Genomic DNA, 21,754 nt, shown 5'->3' with positions numbered 1-21,754 from the left:
AAAATCATTAAGAAGTTTTGGTTAGTTTTTATTCTTGGCTCAGAAATGCGCATTTGTGAAAGGTGCCAGTAAAAGTACACTATTTTAAATGTACACTTTTATTGGTTTAAACTAAACATGATTCATGCCAGTGTAGAGCTGAAGTGTAGAGTGTAGAATAATTTATCTGATCAGCCTGGATTAGAATTCATGACAATAACAGGGTTAACAAATCAGATGCACCTTCAACTTTTATTTAACATCACAAGTCCTGTAGTAGACATTTGGTCTGAGAGAACAGCAGACTACGGATTACTAGAAGTATGTCTCAACAGAAAACCACTACAAGTATGAAATGAAGAGAGACACGAAGGTTAAAACATGGCTACAGGCCTGCATGCACAGAATGGAGTACAGATCGTCCTCCTTTAGGTGAGTGCTGTACAAACTGTGCAGCTACCACTCAATTGGTGAGTCAGTCAATTCTGTGCAGGTTGCATTTGCTTCAGAGAGCCCTCTGAAATCGAGTTGCATGCACAGTCTGGAGTACATCACACAGAAGTGTTGGATAGCATCATGAACAACAAATCCATTAAAAAAAGGCACAATACCATCCTCAACAGTCACCCAGCAAAAAAAAGCTTAGGCAAACATACAGGCTGAAGTCATCAGAAGCTAAAAACTACAAGTCCCACGGTTGCATCCAACAAAGTGCTCTGTGGATAGATGGTATAGCAGCAACTTGACAGCATCAAATCGACTGAAGTGACAGCACACAGTGTGTACGAGTCTGTGAAGTAAAGCAGTCTTATTTTTCCACTGGTCTTGGGTCAGAAAACAGTCCTAAAGCATGTATTTTTAAACAGAGAAAGCATGTTTATTTAAAACTAAAACAATATGCACCCAACAACAGAACATCCCGCTGTTCATCTTCTTTTTTTCTCCCTCCCCCCCGGCATAAGATTTTCTGTTTGTGTTCACTGTATAATTAGAAACAAATTACACACATTTATTTTGGGGGTACAACATTTTTCATGTTTTCAATTTAATTTAAAAATCGTAATTTTTTTTCCAATTAAAGCAGCTGTTCTGGTCTCACTGTGTTGTAGGCTATTTGTTCTGTTTAAAAACAGAAAGACACATAAAAGAATTCTATGTAAAACTGTGCAGAATCAGTTTAAAAAAAGAGGAGACAATAATTGGCTGACCAGCTGCTATTTTCAAGTATCACATATGATCTGTCCCCAATCCATTGTCGAACAGCCAGGATTTGTTATTCTCTTCCATAGGAAGGTTCAGTTAGTTTTTCCAAAGTACAATTAAAAACATTTTGGCAGGCATTGCAATAAAATTTACCAAGTTCTATTACTTAAAATGGGAGGTGTGGTTTTACAACTTAAAAAAAGGAAAAATGAAATAAAATACAAACAAAATCTATCCATAGGTCACCTAAGGAGTCTTCTATTTAAGTACACTGGTATTTGTGAGAGAGAAAAATCATTTGTTATTAATTATCAGACAACAACTGATGTGAGTCAATATTCATCATGTCCCGTGTTGTGGTGGTAGTTTGCTGACATGAGTACAGAGAAGAAGAGACAACTTTACAAAATGATCTTTTACCTACTGAGTGATGATTATGTCCCCTCAGTGTCTGTGACAGTGTCTACCACTGGCTGACTCGGAGCTTCCTCCATGGGCTCATTCTGTTCATTGTCTAGGTCCTTAGGAGATGAAACTTGCTCCTGTAGTGGCCCCATTTCAGGGAGCAAAGAATCACAGGCGGGGTCTGGGGTGGGCTCAGGAGAGGCCTCTGGAGTGGGCTCAACCATACCGACACTGTCCTTTTCAGGTCCATTGACCCATTGTGGCTGAGGTGAGGAGACTCCCTCTTGTGACTCCTCCTCATCCTTCTGTGGGGGATCCTGCTTCTCCAGAGAGGGAGTCAGATCTTCGGGGGGGCTGTCAGCTTGCGTGAAGGCTACAGGTGAGTCTTGGGATGAGGCCTCAGCCTGCTGTGAGGCGTGGCTCAGGGTTTCATTGTCTGGAGAAGCAGCGGTCTTAGAGGGGAACAGGACAGTGGGCTGGGGTGGTGACTCTGCTTGCTGGGGGGTCTCCAGTTGAGGAGATGCCTTGGACTGACTGAGAGGCTCAGTCAATTTGCTCTGACCCTTGTCGTCAGGTGAACGGAATGAGGCTGGCGACTCAGTTGGAGCCGGTGTTTCTGATTGGGGCTCAGACACAGAAACTTGGTTCTGTGATGGAGGAGGAGGTCTGATCTGAACCTGAGGCTGTGGCTGATTCAGACCCAGAAGAGGAGGTTTGGCCTGAGCTTGAGGCAGAAGAGGCGACTGGAATCGTGACTGCATCTGAGGGTTTAATTTGAGTGGGGCAAGAATTTTTCCTTGATTCAGTGTCAGGTTGGGATTAAGAGAAGGAGTGGGAAGTAGAGGTGTAGGTAAAGGAAGGAGAGGTGTCCAGCCTCCACGCTCACGGTCCCTCTCTTTGTCATGGTCTCTGTCACGTTCATGGTCTCTGTTACGTTCTCGGCCGCGCTCCCCCTCCCTCTCACGCTCCCTTTCTCGTCCTCTCTCACGGCTGTGGCGGTTACCATTCATATCTCTCCTGAAGTCAAAATCTCTTTCATCTCTGTCCCTTTGCCTCTCCCATGGACGTCTTCGATCATCTAGGTCTTGATGTAGTTCACTTTCGAACTGAACAGCGGCCGCACCACTACGGTTCCAGGGCTGTGAGGCCCCAACACCTCCAGCATTTACACCTGCCACTCCCCCTGCTGCACCAGGACGGTTGTCAAAGCGGCTGGGAAAGTTTTGCCCAGGTGGGGGGCGTTCATCTTGAAAGCCTTTCAGACCACCAGGGGCATGAGGGCCTCCACGGATGCCATCTCGTTCATCAAAGTCCCCTCTGGCATGGTTCCAGCGGTTATCAGGAGTGAAGCCTGCAAGAGCCTGCAAACGTCCCACTAAGCTGGTTCTGGCTGGCTGAGTTCCGGGAGTCTGGAGCAAGGGAGGTCTGCCTCCTCCTCCTCCTGCCCCTCCACCACCTCCAAGGGGGTCCCTATGCTCTGGTGGAGGAGTCCGTAGAAGGCCTGTGCTCTGCTTTTCCATTGGAGGGAAGCGGTAGTCTTGGTCTTTGCCCTCATCGGCCCCAGAAGAGGATTCGCCTTCTGTTTTGGATAAGTTTTCACCAGACAGGTTGGGGGGCCTGCTGAAGGGGTCCACCTGAGGGAAAGGTGCCCTGGTTCTGGCCTGAGCCTGGAGGGAACTCTCAAGGAGGCCAGTGCCTTGCTGGGTAGGGCCCTGCTGCATGAGGAGTGGGAAGCGGGCAGCAGCACCAGGCTGAAGGAGGTTAGGCCGCACATCCAGGGGCAACAGGCCAGGCATCCTCTGTCCACCCAGACCGGACTGATGCATTGGATGTGAGAGGGAAGCTGTGGGATGCATGCCAAGTAGACCCATCCCACCACGGACTGCATTCTGCATGCCTGGGGAAAAAAACACATACATTATAGAAATAAATGTTTACATTCTTCTTGGTGAAACACACACACAGTTCCAACGACCCTAAATGTACATTAAGATAAAATAATAAAAAAATCTAAAGTTTATTTCCTTTAAGAACATATTAGCTTTAACTCACCTTGTAGTGTGAGCTCTGCTGCAGCATCCATACCCTCAGCAGACTGGGGAGTTTTCTCATTAGTGGCTTGCTGAGTTTGAACACCCACTGGGTTGAACACACCAGCTCCTGGGATGGCTGAAGGCATGAAGCTGCCAGGGATTGTGCTGGCTGGAGGGATCATGGAGCTGAATGGGGTCTCTTTGACAGCTTCTTGGCTGGAGGCCACTGAAGGCTGCACCAGAGCTGCAGGAGAACAAGAGAAACAAAAAAATTAATCCAAAGACCAAAAAAGGCAATTTACATTTATATGCAGGTATTAGTCATGGGGAGGAAATAGATGAAAACTTACCTGTAGTTACTGAAGGCATGCCTGCGGCCTGTGCGGCTTGCATGAAACCTAAACAATGGAATATAATAGTGTGAGCTTGAGAATTTCTGAAACTGTATAGTCTTTGCACAACAGTTTTAGTTATTTACTTGGTGGAGGCTGTGTGGCATTGAAGCCAGTTCTAATGAAGGGCGGTGGAGGCCCATAGCCGGGTGGAGGTATGCCCATGGTGACTGGGAAGGTAGGAGGCACCAAACCGACTGCACCAGGAACTGCCTGGGCCACTGGTAGCTGAATAAAATAGTGTACAAAGAAAGCACTGATAAATTCATTAAGTAGTGGCTTGGTTTCAGCTCCCCCCACTCAAGATTTTGCTCAAATTTGTTGTATTGTTAAGCTTCTGCACCTATAATGCAATGTTCAATTAACCCTCAAATATACACCCGAAAGACAATGCTTACAGTCTATGTACAGATTGCAAAAAAAACTCTTGTGTACCTGTACGGGCATCATGGTAACCTGCTGGGTGTAGGTCTCAGTCTGTGTATTGGATGCCGCTGTAGTCTCAGCGCTTACTGGCTGACTTGTAACTTCCTTGGCTGGTTCAGAGTTCTTATTCGCCTCCCACTCTGCAGTCACATACAAACAATAATGAAGTTATAATTACATTTCGATATTACATTTGTATCAGGAATTTAGCTTTAACAATTGCAAAACAAATAACAGAGGGAATGAGACATGAAAAAAATAAAGCATTATTATAAGATACCAAAAGTGTCTGTTAGGATAGCTGTTATGCTTTAATCACGAGTGAAGCTGACATAAACACTACTACTAAATCAATGGACCTAGTGTTAATGTCAAACAAAGCTGTTCTTTTATTTTTCTTACCATCATTGACTGTCTCCTGGTCAATGATTCCCCCCTCTGCAAAGCCATCCAGGTCATCTAGCTTAACTTTCTCCCATGGTATGTAGGTGACACCCAGGTCCACATCCCAAAACTGCTTGTACTCCTGCTTTACACCTTTGTTCAGAGCCCATGCAATCTGCATCAGACAGATAAACGTAGGTCAAAATACAGTCCTTTATTTTACCTTTTCTATGGAATGTCCTTTAAGCATAATAGGATGTGCCTGGAAAGCTAGGTTTTTAACCACTGGAGGTCAATGGTAAAATTAAATTAGAAGAAACATCAAAGAGATTGAGTATGAATTAAATTATAAAGGTAATGGGGACCTTGATGATCTTGGAGCCGATCTTAAAAGAGCCAGTGCTGAGCTTCTGGAGGGCACGGTATGCATCCTGTCTGTGCACCATACATATATAGGCACAGCCTCTAGGAGGGATCATCTGGAGAGACACAGATTATATCCCACAGGTTGAAAAGGTTAAACAACAACACATGACCACACTGAAGAATACCAGACAGACTTTTGTGACAGATAGCGATTAATTACACAGATCATGAAATTACAACTTAAAACAGTTTTAAACTTTGTACCAAAAATTCAAGCACTTTCAAAACTTTTTGAAAGGTTTCCAGTTATAAGAACCCTGAGTACAGACAGGATATTAAGGCTAGGTTGTAGATGAAAAATGTCAACTATTAACAAAAGCTCCACCAGACAGATGTTGGAGATCAAAGAACTGACCGACATACTGAAATTACATTAGAGGGTTAACTGGGGCAGAGGTCTGCTTACATTGATGGACTCAATCTGGCCAAACTCTTCAAACAGATTGGTGAGATCCTGCTGAGTGGCTTTTTTGTCCACCTGGCCCACCCACAGAGTTGTACTGCACACTATGGAAAGAGAAGATAAAATAAGCTCATGTCATTCATCTGCAAAATCACTGCCAAAAATAAAAATTATAATGTTAAATAACAATGTCTTTCTCCTACCACTTAGAGTTTTAGATCTTATGGGAGGTAACCCTTTCTTCTGGCGCTCCTTCTCTCTTTCTCGGGCACGTCTTTCACTTGAGTAAGACCGTGATGATTTCCTCTTGCGATCTCTGGAGCGTGACCGTGACCTCTTGCGATGCTTACGCTTCCGAGAGCCAGAGCGGGACCTGGACCTTCTCCTTTTGGGGGACCTACCAAAAGATAAAACAAAAATATGATCAATTCACAATCAGCTCCTTCTGAGCATCTAAACAAGTTTGCTCAGTTCACACTTGGATTTCAATTAAAACTACAGGGACTGACCTGGAGCGCGACCTAGAACGTGTTCTAGACCGTGCGCTCAGATTTTTCTTGTCGTCTGCTTCAAAGATCTCTTCCTCCATTCCATCAGGGCCCTCATCCAGATCCATGTCCTACAGAAGATAAAGTTCATTTTAAGTTAAAGCATTCAGTGATCATTAAATAAGTATAAATTACAAGTTGCCTCAAATACCTGCTGCTGGTTGTCAATGGAGTCATCAATCTTATTGTCTGATTCAGAAAGCTGTGACTGGCTGCTGTTCTGAGCAGTTACAACAGAGTTCTCTTGCCCAAATATTGAGTCCTGTCCCTCTATGCTCATTGCCTGGAGGGGAAACAAGAGTGTAATGGCTTTCGATTAAAGCATGTTGAAGGGAAATCAAAGTAATAACTGAATATAATCACAATCCCTATCTCTTGTAAGTCTTTAAAGATATTTAGTCCATACTGAAGTACCGCTTCAGCTCCTTTACTGACTTTTAAATCATTTCTCATAATTAATATTTTATATAAGTAATGAGACAACAAAAAATGAGACTAGAAGTCTGAGCTGGAAAAAAATCAAGCTGACTTTAGAGATACCCAACAGCGAATACTCTTGGTGCTTCTGTATTGTGGTTAAAAGGCTAAAGTCTTACTAAAACAGTATTAGATATAATCGTTTAATTAAAACTGCACATATGTGTACTTGTTTATTACAACATTTTAAGGCTATTTGCTATGAAAATATTGAACAATTATCAGTATGAGCATCATGATGACAACAATACATTAAAAAAAAATCATTAAATCAAAGGACGCTTTGCATAAAAGTCTTTGCTTTCTGTACTTGTGTGTGTGTGTGTGTGAGATATACCTTCTGCTGATGCTCTAGCAGCTGCTTCTGAAACTGTTCCAGGTTTTGTTGTTGTAGTTGCTCAGCCAGTTGATGGAATAGTGAGCTGTTAATGGGCTCGGACACCATGGGCCTAGGAGAGGTCAAGAACGTCATTAGAAAAAAGCTCATTCATTAGATGGGAGATGAGTGACACAATGAAGGAAAATTAACTGTGGATCACAAGGGACCAACTTTGTTGTGGAGGAAACAGAAAAAAAAAACAAAACTTACAGCTGAGATGACGAGCTATCCTTTTTAGATTCTTCATTGCGCTCAGAATCGTTCCCAAAGTCAAACGGACCCAAAAGTTTCTACAACAGAAAATGTAAAACATCAGGAACATCCTGATAAAACTAAAACTAAAGACACCACTGAATGCAGTATTACCTTATTAAAAGAAGAGACCCTCTGCTCCAGAGGGTTGAGGCTGTTTGCAGTAGCTGCAGCAGTGAGCTGAGCTGTCAGAGCTTGTAACTGCACCACTAGGCCAGCATCCAAAGCCTGCAGCAGGGATGGCTGGGGCTTCTGCTGCTGCATCTGCAGACTCTGTACCAGTTGCTGAAGCTGTGATAAGTTACCACAAAGCATATTTCATACATTTTAAATGCTTACAGTTACACAAAATACAGAACAGTAACTGCCTCAATTATTACATAGAATCTACAATGGATGATTATTTACGCCCTAACTGAAACCTCTGGTTTAATGCAATTGGGTACCACATTTTGTATTACTGAATGAAAACTTGCATGTTCAACCAAGCATCAATTTACATGTAATAATCTAATATAGAAATTACCAACCAAATTTACGGTACCAGTATTACAACTGGTTCAGTAACAACTGGAACAATTCAGAGTCCACTAACCTGTTGTCCCTGGGGACTCTGTAAAATCTGAGCAACAGCAGCCACAGTATCTGTATTTGTAATCTGGGACGCCCAGTCAGGCAGACCCTGGACTATGTTTGCTGGAGTGGCTGGTGTAGCCGGGGTGCCTGAAAAAAACAAAGAAAGATCATTGAAAAATAAACCATGAGTGGCTCCAAGTAAGTTACCGATACCTGATGCGGCTTGCACTCTGCTTGTTTGTATTCTTACTGACCAGGTGTAGTGTTATTGACAGGAGCAGCACTACTGGCAAGGACAGGTGTGGCACTGGGAGGAGGAATCCCCGCTGCCATGTCCAGCAAAGGCTGAATGATGTCACTCTTGAAGACCGCATTCTTCTGCCACAGGTTTAGGACTCGCACTATCTTACTCTGGACACAACAAAAATGGAAGGACAAAAACAGCTGTGTCAGAGCAGTAAAAGAGGAGGAGAATAAGCTTTGACTGCGCTTGTGGGATACGGCTAACCAAACAAATGGAAAAACTACAGTGAGCAAAAGAAAAGCTATTAAAAACTGCCTCACCTTATCATCTGGGGGGCAACGGTAGAGGTGCTGGAACGTAGCAATGATGTTCTTGCTGAAGCGTGGGGCAAAAACGTCCTTCTCTGTGCCAAACTGGTGACGTGACTGTCTGACGATTGAGTCGATGACATACAGCCCTGGGACCTTGTATTCTGGTTTGCACTGTGGAAAACACACAGCTGTGTTAGGATGAATTTTCTATCTAAAAGCTGTATAATTTACCAATGTGATGACGATACCTACTTACAATCACAAACTGTTCGTAGAATTTTTAGATAAGATATTTTGACACTATCAGAAGCAGGAACACTAACAATCTTTCTGATTTTATCTATACACCCTTAGTGACTGGCTTAGATCTAAGAGGGGAACTCAAACCAAATGAATTGCATCATAAATGGTGAAAAGTGCAAAAGCTCTAAAGCCTGCTCAAATTTCTTTGAGCAACTGATTGATCTGTTTATAATGTAGCTTACCTTTTGTATGAACTTTTCTACACTCTGGACAACATGCTTGTAGAACTGAAAGTGAAGAAAAAAAACATTTTTAGTGATTTAAATAGCAATATCTAAGGGCATAGTTACAGCTGGCAAAAGTGAGAAACAGCTGCAAACAGCGTAACAAAATCCAAGAAAAAAGGGAAACAAGACCATGCATGCTGAAAGAGGTTATGTGTCTCCAATTCCTTCACAAAGTCAATGTTAAAGCCAGAACCAATTTAAAAATTCTTCTAACATATAAAGCATTTAATAACCAGACTCTAACACATCTTTAAGATCTTATAGTCCAGTATTTCCCAACGGATCACTTAGCTTTCAGAAAGCAAGCTTACTTGTGGTTTCTAGTTTCCAAAAGTAGAATGGTACGCAGAACCTGCAATTATCCTGCTTCTCTTCTCTGGAGACAGCTCCCAGCATGAGTATTTGAGGCCAATACACAATCTAACTTTAAGATTAGACTTAACCTCCCCCCCCAATTTGAGACAGACGCCTCACTAAGTTTCATTCTGGAGGTTTCTCCTGTTGAAAGGGAGCTCTTTCTTGCACCACTGCCCACAGAATTGTGCCTTTTCTGGATGGGAAACTCAATTAAAATGAAAATTTAATGCAATCTGTTGGTTTCCTTAGCAAGGCAAGGAAAATGTATTTATAGGCTACTAAGTGACAATATATCAATACAATTATATTGAACTATATTAAAGTAAAGTGAACAGAGCAGGACTGAAGTGGAGCTGGGTGGTATTGACTTGGAGCAGCTTCTGTGTAATTGAGTTTGAACTGAATTTGTTTGCTTTATTTGAGGAAGTGCCTTGACATGATATCTTAATAAAATAAAAACATACGTGAGATGAATGGAATTTAGTAAAAATAAATAATAATCATAAAACAAGTACAGAAAAACTTGCAGACTGATAACATGGCAAAAAAAATGTTAAAAGCTTTTCATTTTGATGAACAGAAATCAAAAGTTGCAAAGAATAAACCAACAAAATAACTAAAACTGATCACTTGTGTAATTTTAATGTAAAATATGGTTTATGATTTATCTATAAAGCAAAAAAAAATCCTTACTATATTAAATGTAGGTAGTTTTAGTATTATAAGAGTAAGCTACATGTAGATAAATAAAAATGTTTAAAACACATGCAACCGCACTCCTCTGTACTCTAACACACTTGTATGTACATGTGCCAAGTAAAGATGTACAAGTATTTAAAATGGTTCTGTCATTTACTGACTTTACTGTCTGGTTAGAAATGCTTAGAAAAGCAACCAAAACTAGTTTATGAGAAGCTTTAAAAAATGTTAATGTGCTTTGGGGCTTGACAAGGATGAATACAAATGTTGGTCAAACTGCATTAACCTAGTTAACTAACTTCATTTATTCTGTTCTATTCTACAGTCATTTAGCAGACGCTTTTATCCAAAGCGACTTACATTTGAGAGTAATTTACAGGGAATAACCTAATATTACGAGGCTTTATGTTTCCTCACAGCCTGAGGGCTTAACATCTCTACTGTTATCCACAAATCTGTGTAAACTATCACAGCCCAGCAAACAAAAATAATGTACTTATTTTTGCAATCCACTCCAATCCATTCTAATTATTTTTTTTAATAAAGCACTTTAAAAACAACCAATGTGAATAGGTTTGATATAACCTGTACAGAAAAATAAACATGATATAATTTTAAAGGTTTATTTAGATGTGGCTATATTTGTAACATATTTAAGCAGTTTGTAGACACGCACATAAGATAACAACAATAAACAGTGAGTCCCAGTAGATATGTCTCATAGCTAAATGGCTAATCCACAGAGCTGTGGTGTGTCAAATCAAGCCACTGTTCGCCTTTAGAGAGACATAACACCGACAACTGTTACAGCACCATACTGCCTACCTGCACAAATTGCTTTGGTACCCCTGCCTGTGCCATCTGCTGCTCATATTTTTTCCTTTCCAAGAACATCTGAACACAAGACAGACATCCTTGACTACAACACAGGCACCAAAAACAGTGCCTGTAATTTCACCTGATGTACCCGCAAGGGTACTTCAAAAATATCCCAGAAGCATGTCAATCAACTAGTAACGGACACCTAGCCTATTTCTGACTGAAGCCAATTCAAGCTTTACAGAGTTCTGACAAAATGTATTTATTAACTTATCATTTTTGCCCAAATGGCTGCAACATGCATAGTTATAGCAAAGCAAAACTGCATTGCTAACACTGGTCGCTGCCTGGTGTAATCTCACTTTTTTAAATTGTTTTCAAAATGCAGTCAAGCTGAAATCACAGAAAATATTGACTGATGTCTTTGCTGAACCTCTACTCAATAATATATGGCAGGATTTATGCCATGTTTTGTATTTGGAAAACTGCATCTGGTGGAATGACAGAGAACAGAGGCATTTTATATCTAACCTAATAAAAATGTCTTAAGTCATTGCAGTTTCCACAGTAGCTGGTTGCTTAGCTCGCATACTTTCAATCAGCCAGTAGATGGAGTCAAAGTACACGAGTTGAATTGGATACATCTTATGGTTGTTAAATATAAATCCTGTAGAGGAATCTTGTGATGTCAATAATATTAGGTAGAGTGAGGTGAATTAGTATAAATCCAAATTAAATTCAAAACACTCATTCTGTCATATCATTCTATACAATTCAATCATCAGTTTTCTGTTGATCTGTTCTGTACATTTAGGGAGAAAAAGCACAAAGTTTAGGAGCAGCATTTAATTTAACATCCACCATAACAAACAAAAATACATGTTTAAGTTTTTTTTTTACATTATCACCAGAAACAAAGGCCAGTATCACAGATAAATGATTTGGTAATAAGCAGTAGGTTTTCAAAAATACTAAAGTGAAGTTCCATTTTAAAGCTTCTGTGTTTTTTAAATGCATAAAATCGTCAGACCGTCTTCTGCTGCCATCATGTGCCAACGGGCTGTCCTGTGGTTACAGCAGGCAAAAACACTATTGCTGCCTATCAAGATAAAACAATGCAACTTTGTGTGATTTATTTAAGTAAGGTGGTGCTTTAAGGACAAAGTAAATTCTTCTTTTAATCATTACCCTTCATTTACAAACAGTCAGTATGATATATCACATTATTCAAATACTTTTTTACTAATTTTGACAAACATTCATCAGTGACACAGTTCATTGTGCAATTATGCACACATGCTCCAAATTTACTGAATATAACACTTGACCTGTGTGACTGGGAGCTCTTCCATTATCTCAGACTCTGCTAGCCTCTTCTGCACACTGATAATCAAGATTTTTGCCTTTAAAATCTTCTTGGCAGATTCACTGCAAAACCACTGGTTGACCTTGAGTCAAGTTGGTCAAGCTGGGTCCCCCAAAATATTGATTATCACTGAAAGCAATACATGTTAGAATTTTCTTCTTTGCAAGCCATAAAATCTGAATGTCTTTTCTGTCAGTCAGAGAAGGTTTGCCTTTTTGAAAACAACCCCCCTGCTGCTTCCTGGTCTTTTCTTCCATAAATTAGTGACACAAAATGGTCTAAATGATAATTGACCTAGTTTGTTTTGTTAATTTCTGCAAACAAATAAAAGATCCAGCAAGTTCAGGCTACGTAATAACTGGACACATATGACAGTGCTGTTTCTGTGATAGGAGAAAATATGTGCAAACTTAAAGAACTAGGGACATAAATGTAAGCCCCCTGTACATTTCACTGGTGCCCCTTAATCGCACTCTTTAAAAATATTGAAATGAATTTACATGGTTACAATCTTCAGCTTTTACTTGTCATAAAAATGTAAACCTGTCAAAATGCATCACATACACAAAGAAGAGAAACAGCACCTGAACACGCTTCATGTCTGGATGACAACTTTTCTGGAATTAACCACGACTGCAACTTTACAAATTCAGACAAACTAATGTTAATGTAGCAACATTACAAAAGTCTGAATTACACACAATTTGAAATATTACCGGCTTTTGGAGCAAACAAATCCAACTAATTTTGACAGGAAATAAATGACTCTACTGACTTCACTGCACAGTAGCTTGCTCTATGAACAAAATGTGCCATACAAATGAATTTCCCTTGCCTTCTCACACTATCCTGCAAAGTGACCTTTCTATCTATTATGGACAAGTTGCTTGTGTTTAGAGTAGAGATCTGTTTCTCTAAGTCACAAGATAAAGAAAAAACACACCAGGGTCAACAGACAGCAAATGAGCAAAGTAAAAATTACAGGCTTGTTATTGTAAGAGCAATAAAAACTTTGTGAATACATGGAGATATCACATACCCATGTTCAGATAACTCCAGAATAATTTCAGCTGGATATCCTTAAGACTGGATATTGTTACCAAAAACCCTTTTCTTGATCAATTGTGATTGAAACAAGACTAAGAGATTGTGGGAAGAAATCTCTGGCATATCAGAAAAAGACACATTTACAGTCAAAAAGCCTGATTTAACCATGATGCTGAAAACCGTTCAAAGCATGAACCAGCAGTTCTGCACTTTTCTAAACAATAAGTTAACCTCCAGAAATTTGTCATGTCTCAATCACAACCATCATTTCAGCAATTCAGTCATTCCTAGTGAATCCTGCACACCATCCTAATTTTGTCCAATCACTGCTAATTTAATGCAACTCTGACTAATGGTAGCCTCTTCCACGTTAACTGACATACAAACATCATAAACTTCTTGTTCAGTGTTTCTCATTTTGAATATGCAAATGTGTTCAAGAGAAATGTGACCTGGATTAAATATAACCACAGATACCAGCAATCCGCCTTACAAGCACACACAGTATGATTGCTCAACCCAAAGAAAAGAAATGAGACGTCTGCTGTCCAAAATCACCACCATGGATCAAGCATGACACTTTCTCAGATTTCTGCATGACAGTGGAGGTAAACTGCTTTGTACCGTGTACAACACTGACGGGGAAGACAACCAAAACTGTCAATAGGCTGCAGCTTCAAGAGAACTGCTAAATGGTAAAATACTTTTTATTTATTGTATTTATTTTAATAAAGAATGGTAAAAATACTATATTATTTTAATAAATAGAATAAATAACATTACAAATAAATTTAAGATGCTTTTGAAAAAAAGAAGAAGAAGCAGAAAAAAAAACTAACTAAAACCCACAACTTGTGTTGCAACTTTTCACAAATGCTGACATTTTGGATTGCAACAATCACAGAGTAAAGAAAAGGAAAGAGAAAAAAACACAAGAAATACTGGAGGGTCTGGTTAAAAGATGCAAGCTCTTGCTACATTGGAAAAGCACCAACAAAATTCATATTATTTTATTTAGAATATAAGGATCAAGCTATAATATCTTATTAAAATATGCACTATTCCTTAAGGATATTTGGGCTTTAATTTGTTTCATTTTCCAGTTACAACAACAATGATTAACAATATTTAAAAAATAAATATGCAAAAATAAGTTCAATAAACACTTGAAATGCTATCTTTCATTAGAGACTTGCAGTGTTGTGTGTGAACGTGTTAAAATGAACGAGTTCTTTGAATATATTCATTTTTCTGTGATTGCTGAACTGAAGCCAACGCATTTGTAAATAAAGAACTTGAATGTGAGCTCATTCGGATTATGTGAGGTCTTTAACAGTCACTGCCTACATCTTCACTGGCACTACACTGACTTCACACTACGTTACCCACCATGCATTGCACACTCTAGGTGAAAGGAGAGAAGCTGCAGGCTTAAGCAATGCGCATCACATGCATTGTGTGCTTATGATTACTTACAGGGACATTATGTTCTGTCTGCCTAAAAACCAAACATTTCTATGCAAGTTATGTCTGCCTGCACTTAAAAAGGCAACTTAGGTCAGCCTCATTGACTTCTAATTTGAAGAGACGTGGAATTGAAGCACACATCCACCTTGAGAGGATATTTTCAAATTCTTACCAATAAAAAAAATTAAATAAAAGCCATTAGGAAAGGGCAAGTCTCCCTGCCAACAGCTCCAAATGACCCAGATCACAATAACTGCAGCCTTCAGAGGTATGACTTCCCAGCAACAGGTGGTTTGGTTGGTTACAGGTTTTTCAAGTTTGGTCTTTCATTCTCAGTTCGATCCTAAAACAACTGAAATGAAAAGAAGTGTGAACTAGTTCAAAACTGAAATAGTGAACTATGAATATCAACTATTCATTCTTGAATGAAAATAACTGAGCTCTGAACTAGTTCATTAGAAGCAACTGATCAAGCCTAGAGGAGATTCTGGGAAGGTTCAGAAAAAATACAGATAACTTCACTGTCGTATTTACCCAGTGTTACTTAAAAAACATCTATGGTTTTATTAAAGCCAAGTGTTTTTCATTTTCAAGGTGTCACCTAAGAAGACATTCAGGTCCAACACTAAACTGTAGGTCACAAGAACCTTATCTGTCCCCACAGATCTGTAAAGCCTACCCAAAACACCACTTTCAGTCAAAACAGTTTTAAAATGTTAGAAAACATCCCATCTAACTAACTTTGGCTTGAATTATACACCCTGGCATGTAAATACAGCTGTGGACACCTTTAACACTGTTGGTTTTAAAACTTTGATAATGACCTTTCTACAAAAACTCACATTTTCTTACTTAACTGAGGTTTAGAAAATTTACATGTTCTTTCAAAGACAAAATAAAGATTCAGGCTAGAGACGGGCCTCTACAAAACCTGCCTTTAAATTCAGCATCCATTTAACTTTTCCAGTGCATGCACAACTTGCATAAAAGAAAGCACATCAATATCCACACTGAGTGTCTCACATTTATGCAACAATACAAATGCAGTGGGCATTTTCTTCTTAAAGTGGAAAGCATGTTTTTATTATAAACATGGAACATCCTCTTGTCAACTGGGTCTAAACATGGGTAAACTGAATTTACCCTGTGATAACACAAGGACTCTTTAAGTAATGCTGTAGCATATTTTGCATTTTGGTCAGAATAAAACAAACAAACAAACAAAAACTGATATTTCCTTGAAACTCCAAACAAATACATTTTCAGATCAACATTATTTTTGCTTTGAAGGACTACCAGCAACTTTTTTTTAACCTTTATTTTGCTTATTGTTATACTTTTCTGGCATTTTTACCGTTACTTTGTAGTCTAAACTTAATCTAAGCTGTCCACAAAGTATTACGAATTTATTCAGTCTTTACATGGGAACACTGGATTCTCTATACTGGATAAGTTAGATTTTTGTGTTTGGCTATCTTATGGCATATGACATATGTTGCACTTATAAGGCAAGACATTTCTACTCACATTAAGAATCATGTTCAACCAACATGGACAGCAGTGTGGAACACAGGAAAAAAAATGCATGAGTGAAAGACTTTCACCTTGATATGCACACTAGGTGCTCATGCTCATAAGCAGCATACCTCTCACTATCTGTCAACATAAAGTGCCTATAAGCTGCAGGTGGAATACACAGTGAGAGAGGGAGACAACACAATCAGGCCAGTCATTGTTGGGAGCAAGTGGTAACTTGGTTTTGCTATGCTCACAAAGGCAACATGGTACAAGTGGGGCTAAATGAGGAAAAAAATTATCTCCAGTTGCTGTATACGCAAATGAAACATCCGAGTGCAATTCAAAGCATACTCTTAATAAATACGTAAAGCTGGATTTAGATGTACAAATTTCAGGTTCCAACAGTCTCACTTATGCTGTGAACTCTGAGTCTGTTTCTTTGCTTTTAGTCGAGGACCAGCTGTTCAACATGTATGACTTATCCATCCATTCATTTTCTATACCGCTTAGTCTAATTCAGGGTCGTGGGGGAGCTGGGGCCTATCCAAGCAATTAGCAGGCGGGAGGCAGGTACACCCTAGATGGGTCGCCAGTCCATCGCAGCACCCTGGATCATGTGTCCGATTTTCACTATCACCTTATTTTTTTGCAAATCCTGGAGTGTAAAACAATTATTCATATATAAATAAAGTAAAAATAGCCCAAATAAATAAAATACGTCATAACCCCCATCACCATCACAAAAAAAAAAAAAAAACAATAGTTAAAAAATAGCCGGTCAAGTGAAACAAACTGAAGGAGCTCGACTAACATGGCAGACAATCATAAATAATGAGGCTAATTTCAAGGTACTAACAAGTAACTGTTATTGCTCAAATAATGTGTTTAATGTCATGGAAATAAGAGAAAGAGAACCACCATGACAAAGAATTACACACTGATGCAGCTCAAAGAGATGACCACAAAGAGAAGACAGCAAATTACACTGCTATATAAACTTTGCACAAAAAGTAAAGAACTTTGTGTATGTTTGATTATGTCTTTGTTGTAACAAGGCTTCTGGGCAAAAAATCATAACATTGGAAAGACGGTTTATACAACTTTTAACAGAATAATCTGGTATTGCCAAGGAAGTTCTTAATGGGAGCAATCCACACACTCAACTATGCTGCTCATCCAACAAATGCATTTTCCTTAATGCTTCATTTAAAAGTCAAATAAACAGCCTCTTCCAGTGGTATAAGATTTTTTGCCAAGAACCACGATAATGAAATAATTAAGCAAACATTTCCTTACTTTTTGTGCTAAGTTAGAGTTCAGTGATCACCTCAAGTTGGTGGCAAGCAACTATATGAAATCTAAGGTAAGGTAAGGTAAGGACTCAATTAACGCCTGTAGATGAGGTCACAAGTTAAAACCCCTAATGGGTATATATGTATATCTAGAAATTAGAAAAAATGTGAAAAATAACTTTTACAATCTGTCACTTTTAATTCTAGGGAAAGCAGAAAAATGGTCTGTTTCTTACATAATCTTTACTTGTACTCTAGAGCAATTCAAAGGCTGTATTAAAAATGTATAAGAAACTTAGAAATGGGAATGATTTATATTGCACATCAAACAGGTCATAGACAAGTAAAAAGAAACTTGCAACATTTATAACGTATGAAACAAGGTATGTTTCTTGGAATCATGTAAAATGTAATGATATATCTATGTAAAAACAGAGATAAATAATCCCAGAGTAGTTTTGGCCATTTTGATTGAACTCTTTAGACAATAGCATACGCTATTCTTGATGCAGTAACACAGACTCTTACTTTGGTAAACAGATCTTAGTTTCCATTCACAGACTCTAGCTACAAGTGAACAGTCAGTACAGTTACATGCACAGGTGAGTGAATTGGACCATCATTGTCCTAGTATAGGCATGAAGGACAAGATATTGAATGTCCTTTGCTTCTTTTTATTTGGGGGAGGAGGAGGATTTACATGTACACCAGAGGTTGCGCTAGACTTTTTCATTGTCATTTTGACTGACAAGGTCTTAAAACAACCTCTCATAATCTATTTCTATTTTTTAATATGACCATAATTTTATATTAAATAGCATTTCATTTTCATTCATTTTAATTACTATTCAGTCCGAACAACCTGGTGAATACATGTAACTTTCTGGACAGTAACAAAAACCACTGACTGTGGCCCCAGTAACTACATATAAACAATGAAATTAAACGATTGCACATAAAATATGAACAGTTTGTCTGCTGTGACTTAAACACAGTCTCACACTTCCTCCTGGTCTGCATGGACTTGAAATGCACACAGCTTGTGTGTGACCAAATGTCTCAAGTGGGATTGCTGCAGAGACTATTGTCACGGGGTTTTGGATTTTTGCCTCGGTGAGATGACTTTTCATGGCTGTTTTGATGTTTTTTGTCCTGCAGGCTGAATCTGTGCTCTGCTGCAACACTGGAGACTAGAATTACAAGTGCCATTTCAGCCAGAGTTTTAAAATCAGGAAAGATTTCTCCAATTGAAATGATCAGAAGTCTGCAAGACTCTCTGATCTACGGGTTTCCTGATCCTGCAAGCACTCACTTCAGCACTTCAGGAAATCCTGCAGCACGTGCTCCTTCTGTACCAGTAGTTAAGCTGTTTCGGCCTGTGACCCATAGCGGTCATTTTTCAGAGTAAAGCCAACAAGGTCATGTATCAAGAGATACCTCACTGTTTTAAAAAACTGGTCAGCAACAAAAAATATTTAGTTAACGTAACCCCTGATGTACACCTTACTATGTTCACAAAGACGTACAAAAAGATGGAAGTATGGCGCATGTGCAGAGCACCCAGGCCCATTAGAGTCTAGTAAAGGATATAAATACAGGTGTGATTTCTATCAACCAAATCAACTGTGGGTTAAATCTATTTTAAATGCCTAAAATAACATTGTGTGATAACAACAAATAACGTTGCATTTCACAATATCTCCCAAATTAGTCATTAACTCTCAACAACACCGCAGCCCCTTATCTCTTAATTGGTTAGCATTAACGAGCATAAAATTCATTACCCATTATGTCAGGTTCAGTTGGACGGCAACATGGATACAAACAATCTAGTATCAGAGTGTCATCTGTTCATCAAATTGTACTGTGTTTTTGCTATGGCAACATGTCGTTTCTCCTTTGTTCTTTGTATGTCCAGTGCTCCAATGCAAACACACTCCATCGGTGGACAAACATCAACCACTGACACCCTCAGTGTCACACAGACAGATAGCAGCAATCATCATGAAGTAAAGCGCAATGTTCTTCACATTCACTTTTTAACACAATGCAAGTTTTCTACTGCTATTCGAACAGTTAAGAAATGTGCAAGGCCTTTCAAAGTTTCTTGACAGAAGATAGCGATTCTCATCTGTTTTGCGCTGATATTCACAGAAATGCCACCTCAGCAATGGCGGAGGGTCTATTTCTGGCGCTGGCCAGATTCATTTAAACACACTACACATACTGTAAAAGTTCAGATTTGGTCTGAAAAAACAACAGTATTTAAACATTCATTAATTTATGTGGTATGTAAACATGCTCAGTATGGGTCACATAAATCATAACTGTCACTAGTTATTGCTGAGAGTATAGTGATAAATAGTAACATTCATACTAACGTGTCTATGTTTTTGCAATATCACCCAGTTAACTCAGGGTAAAATAGCTTGACAACATTTAGACCAGGGGTGTCAAACCCCGGTCCTCGAGGGCTGGATCTAACACACCTGACTGAAATTAATGGGTTATTGTAAAGAATTTGATAAGAAGCTGTTGGATCCATTTGATTTTATTCAGGTGTATTGGAGCAAAGAAATAACTAAAACCTGCAGGATAGCGGCCCTTGAGGACCGGAGTTTGACACCCCTGATTTAGACTGTATAAACTTCTAACACTCAAAACCTCCATAACGTCTACTGTAAATCTGCACTAATGATAACTACATAACTGGCTGTTTACATGTGCAGCAATAGAATGGTATTAAACTCATTAAGAGCTTACCATTTATAAAACACTGCCATATGAACAGCATATTATCATTACCCTAATCTTAAAAAAATGTCTTAAGGTGGTAATATTTAAACATTTTTACACCTTAATCAAAATAGTGTGTCCTATCAGTGTTTTTGCAGCATCTTGGCACGATTCTTCAACAGCATGGTCAAGGACCCAGGGTCCAGTTACCCCTTCCACTTAATAATTTTTTCTCTGTTCATTGCTTGTTTTAGGTTACTTTTCAGGCAACTGGTTCCTTCTGTCACAAGATCTGGCAATCCTCCATCTGAGTTCAGCACAGAACTGAAAGGCCATGGTAAGAAAATGGCCCACTTGAGAAGAAGAGAACCCCCAGTGATTTGGAGGAGAATATATATAACCAAAGTCTTTGGGCAGGATGAAGAGTGGGCATCATTTATTGGACTTTGATCTGGTAAAATGTAAAGAGAAATATGAATGGATTGCTCTATTTGCTATTCATGTAATCAGCATAATCATAATATTGTCTTATGGAGATTAAGAGCAATTGTTGGAATACTGCCGTGCTTGTACAGATAAGCTGCGCCGTCTGGTTTTTACCACCTTAGGTCTACAGTAATAAACTAAGTGCAACACATTTCATGTCAAGTTGTCACTGATCAGATTAAATCCTAAAGGATTTCTTGCAGACAGCAATCTGTGCAGCATCAAACATTATGGTTTCAAGAAGACTGCCTGAGAGGTAGTTTTTACGAAAAGAAATAGAAATACAACAAAGAAAACAAACGAAAGACAAAAAAAGGAGAAAGCCATTTCAAAAGCTGCTGCTTGGCAATCACAATTTAACAACCACCTAGAAATTAACAAAATATCACAAAAAGTGCCATCAGTGACATCTTTAATTATGCAAACGCAGCTAGTCAGCAGTGCTTAAACAGATCATGGCACAAAACTTCTAAGATTGGGAACCTTGATTCAACTTGTGCCAACTGCAATGTGTGTGTAACAACACACTGATCACTGTCGCTCTGTCAAGACATTCACAAATGACGGTATTCAGTGTTTCCCACAGACCAGGTAGTAATTTGTGGTGCTCCTTTGGCACCAGTTTGGGAATCGAGTGTCACGGTGTCATGGTGGTCGATGAAGTCGGTCATCAAGTTATTTTTTTGGCTACTGTCCTCCTGACCTATCCTGAACAGCCCTGAGCAGCACTGAGTTGTGCAGCACTATTTGATGCCAAGGAACATTTGAAATTATATACTAATTAATAACATGTACTAGCCACAGCCATTGGACTGTTCAACTTTATTTCAGACCGATACCTCCTAAAGCTGCTGGGTCTCCTTTGGACAAGGAAAAAAATTTTTAATACTCATCTGGATTAAAACAGCAAACATTTAGTCATTGAAATCAGAATAAGTTTTAAATGTGTTCTATTCTTTTTTAATTGACTACGGGCATATCGCCTACCTTAGCCTAGCT

At 39.1% G+C, this 21,754-nt stretch overlaps 1 protein-coding gene across 1 annotated transcript in view; it reads right to left on the bottom strand.

Moving 5' to 3' along the window:
- Nucleotides 1-212: 212 nt before the first annotated feature.
- scaf8 (SR-related CTD-associated factor 8) overlaps nt 213-21,754 on the bottom strand; it is a 28,707-nt gene continuing 7,165 nt past the window's right edge. The window contains exons 3-20 of the mRNA XM_041971077.1: nt 8,924-8,968; nt 8,448-8,609; nt 8,138-8,294; nt 7,903-8,030; nt 7,422-7,598; nt 7,266-7,345; nt 7,014-7,125; nt 6,351-6,482; nt 6,161-6,270; nt 5,855-6,048; nt 5,655-5,755; nt 5,188-5,301; nt 4,841-4,997; nt 4,448-4,578; nt 4,099-4,240; nt 3,971-4,018; nt 3,640-3,864; nt 213-3,484 (exon numbers count right to left, since the gene is read on the bottom strand). Coding sequence (XP_041827011.1) covers nt 1,617-3,484; nt 3,640-3,864; nt 3,971-4,018; nt 4,099-4,240; nt 4,448-4,578; nt 4,841-4,997; nt 5,188-5,301; nt 5,655-5,755; nt 5,855-6,048; nt 6,161-6,270; nt 6,351-6,482; nt 7,014-7,125; nt 7,266-7,345; nt 7,422-7,598; nt 7,903-8,030; nt 8,138-8,294; nt 8,448-8,609; nt 8,924-8,968 — 4,083 coding nt within the window. The 3' untranslated portion in view covers nt 213-1,616. The remainder of the gene's footprint in view (nt 3,485-3,639; nt 3,865-3,970; nt 4,019-4,098; nt 4,241-4,447; nt 4,579-4,840; nt 4,998-5,187; nt 5,302-5,654; nt 5,756-5,854; nt 6,049-6,160; nt 6,271-6,350; nt 6,483-7,013; nt 7,126-7,265; nt 7,346-7,421; nt 7,599-7,902; nt 8,031-8,137; nt 8,295-8,447; nt 8,610-8,923; nt 8,969-21,754) is intronic.

This window comes from Melanotaenia boesemani, chromosome 20 (genome assembly GCF_017639745.1).
Source record: "Melanotaenia boesemani isolate fMelBoe1 chromosome 20, fMelBoe1.pri, whole genome shotgun sequence".
Lineage (NCBI taxonomy): Eukaryota > Metazoa > Chordata > Actinopteri > Atheriniformes > Melanotaeniidae > Melanotaenia > Melanotaenia boesemani.
This window is presented reverse-complemented; position numbering and strand designations above follow the sequence as displayed.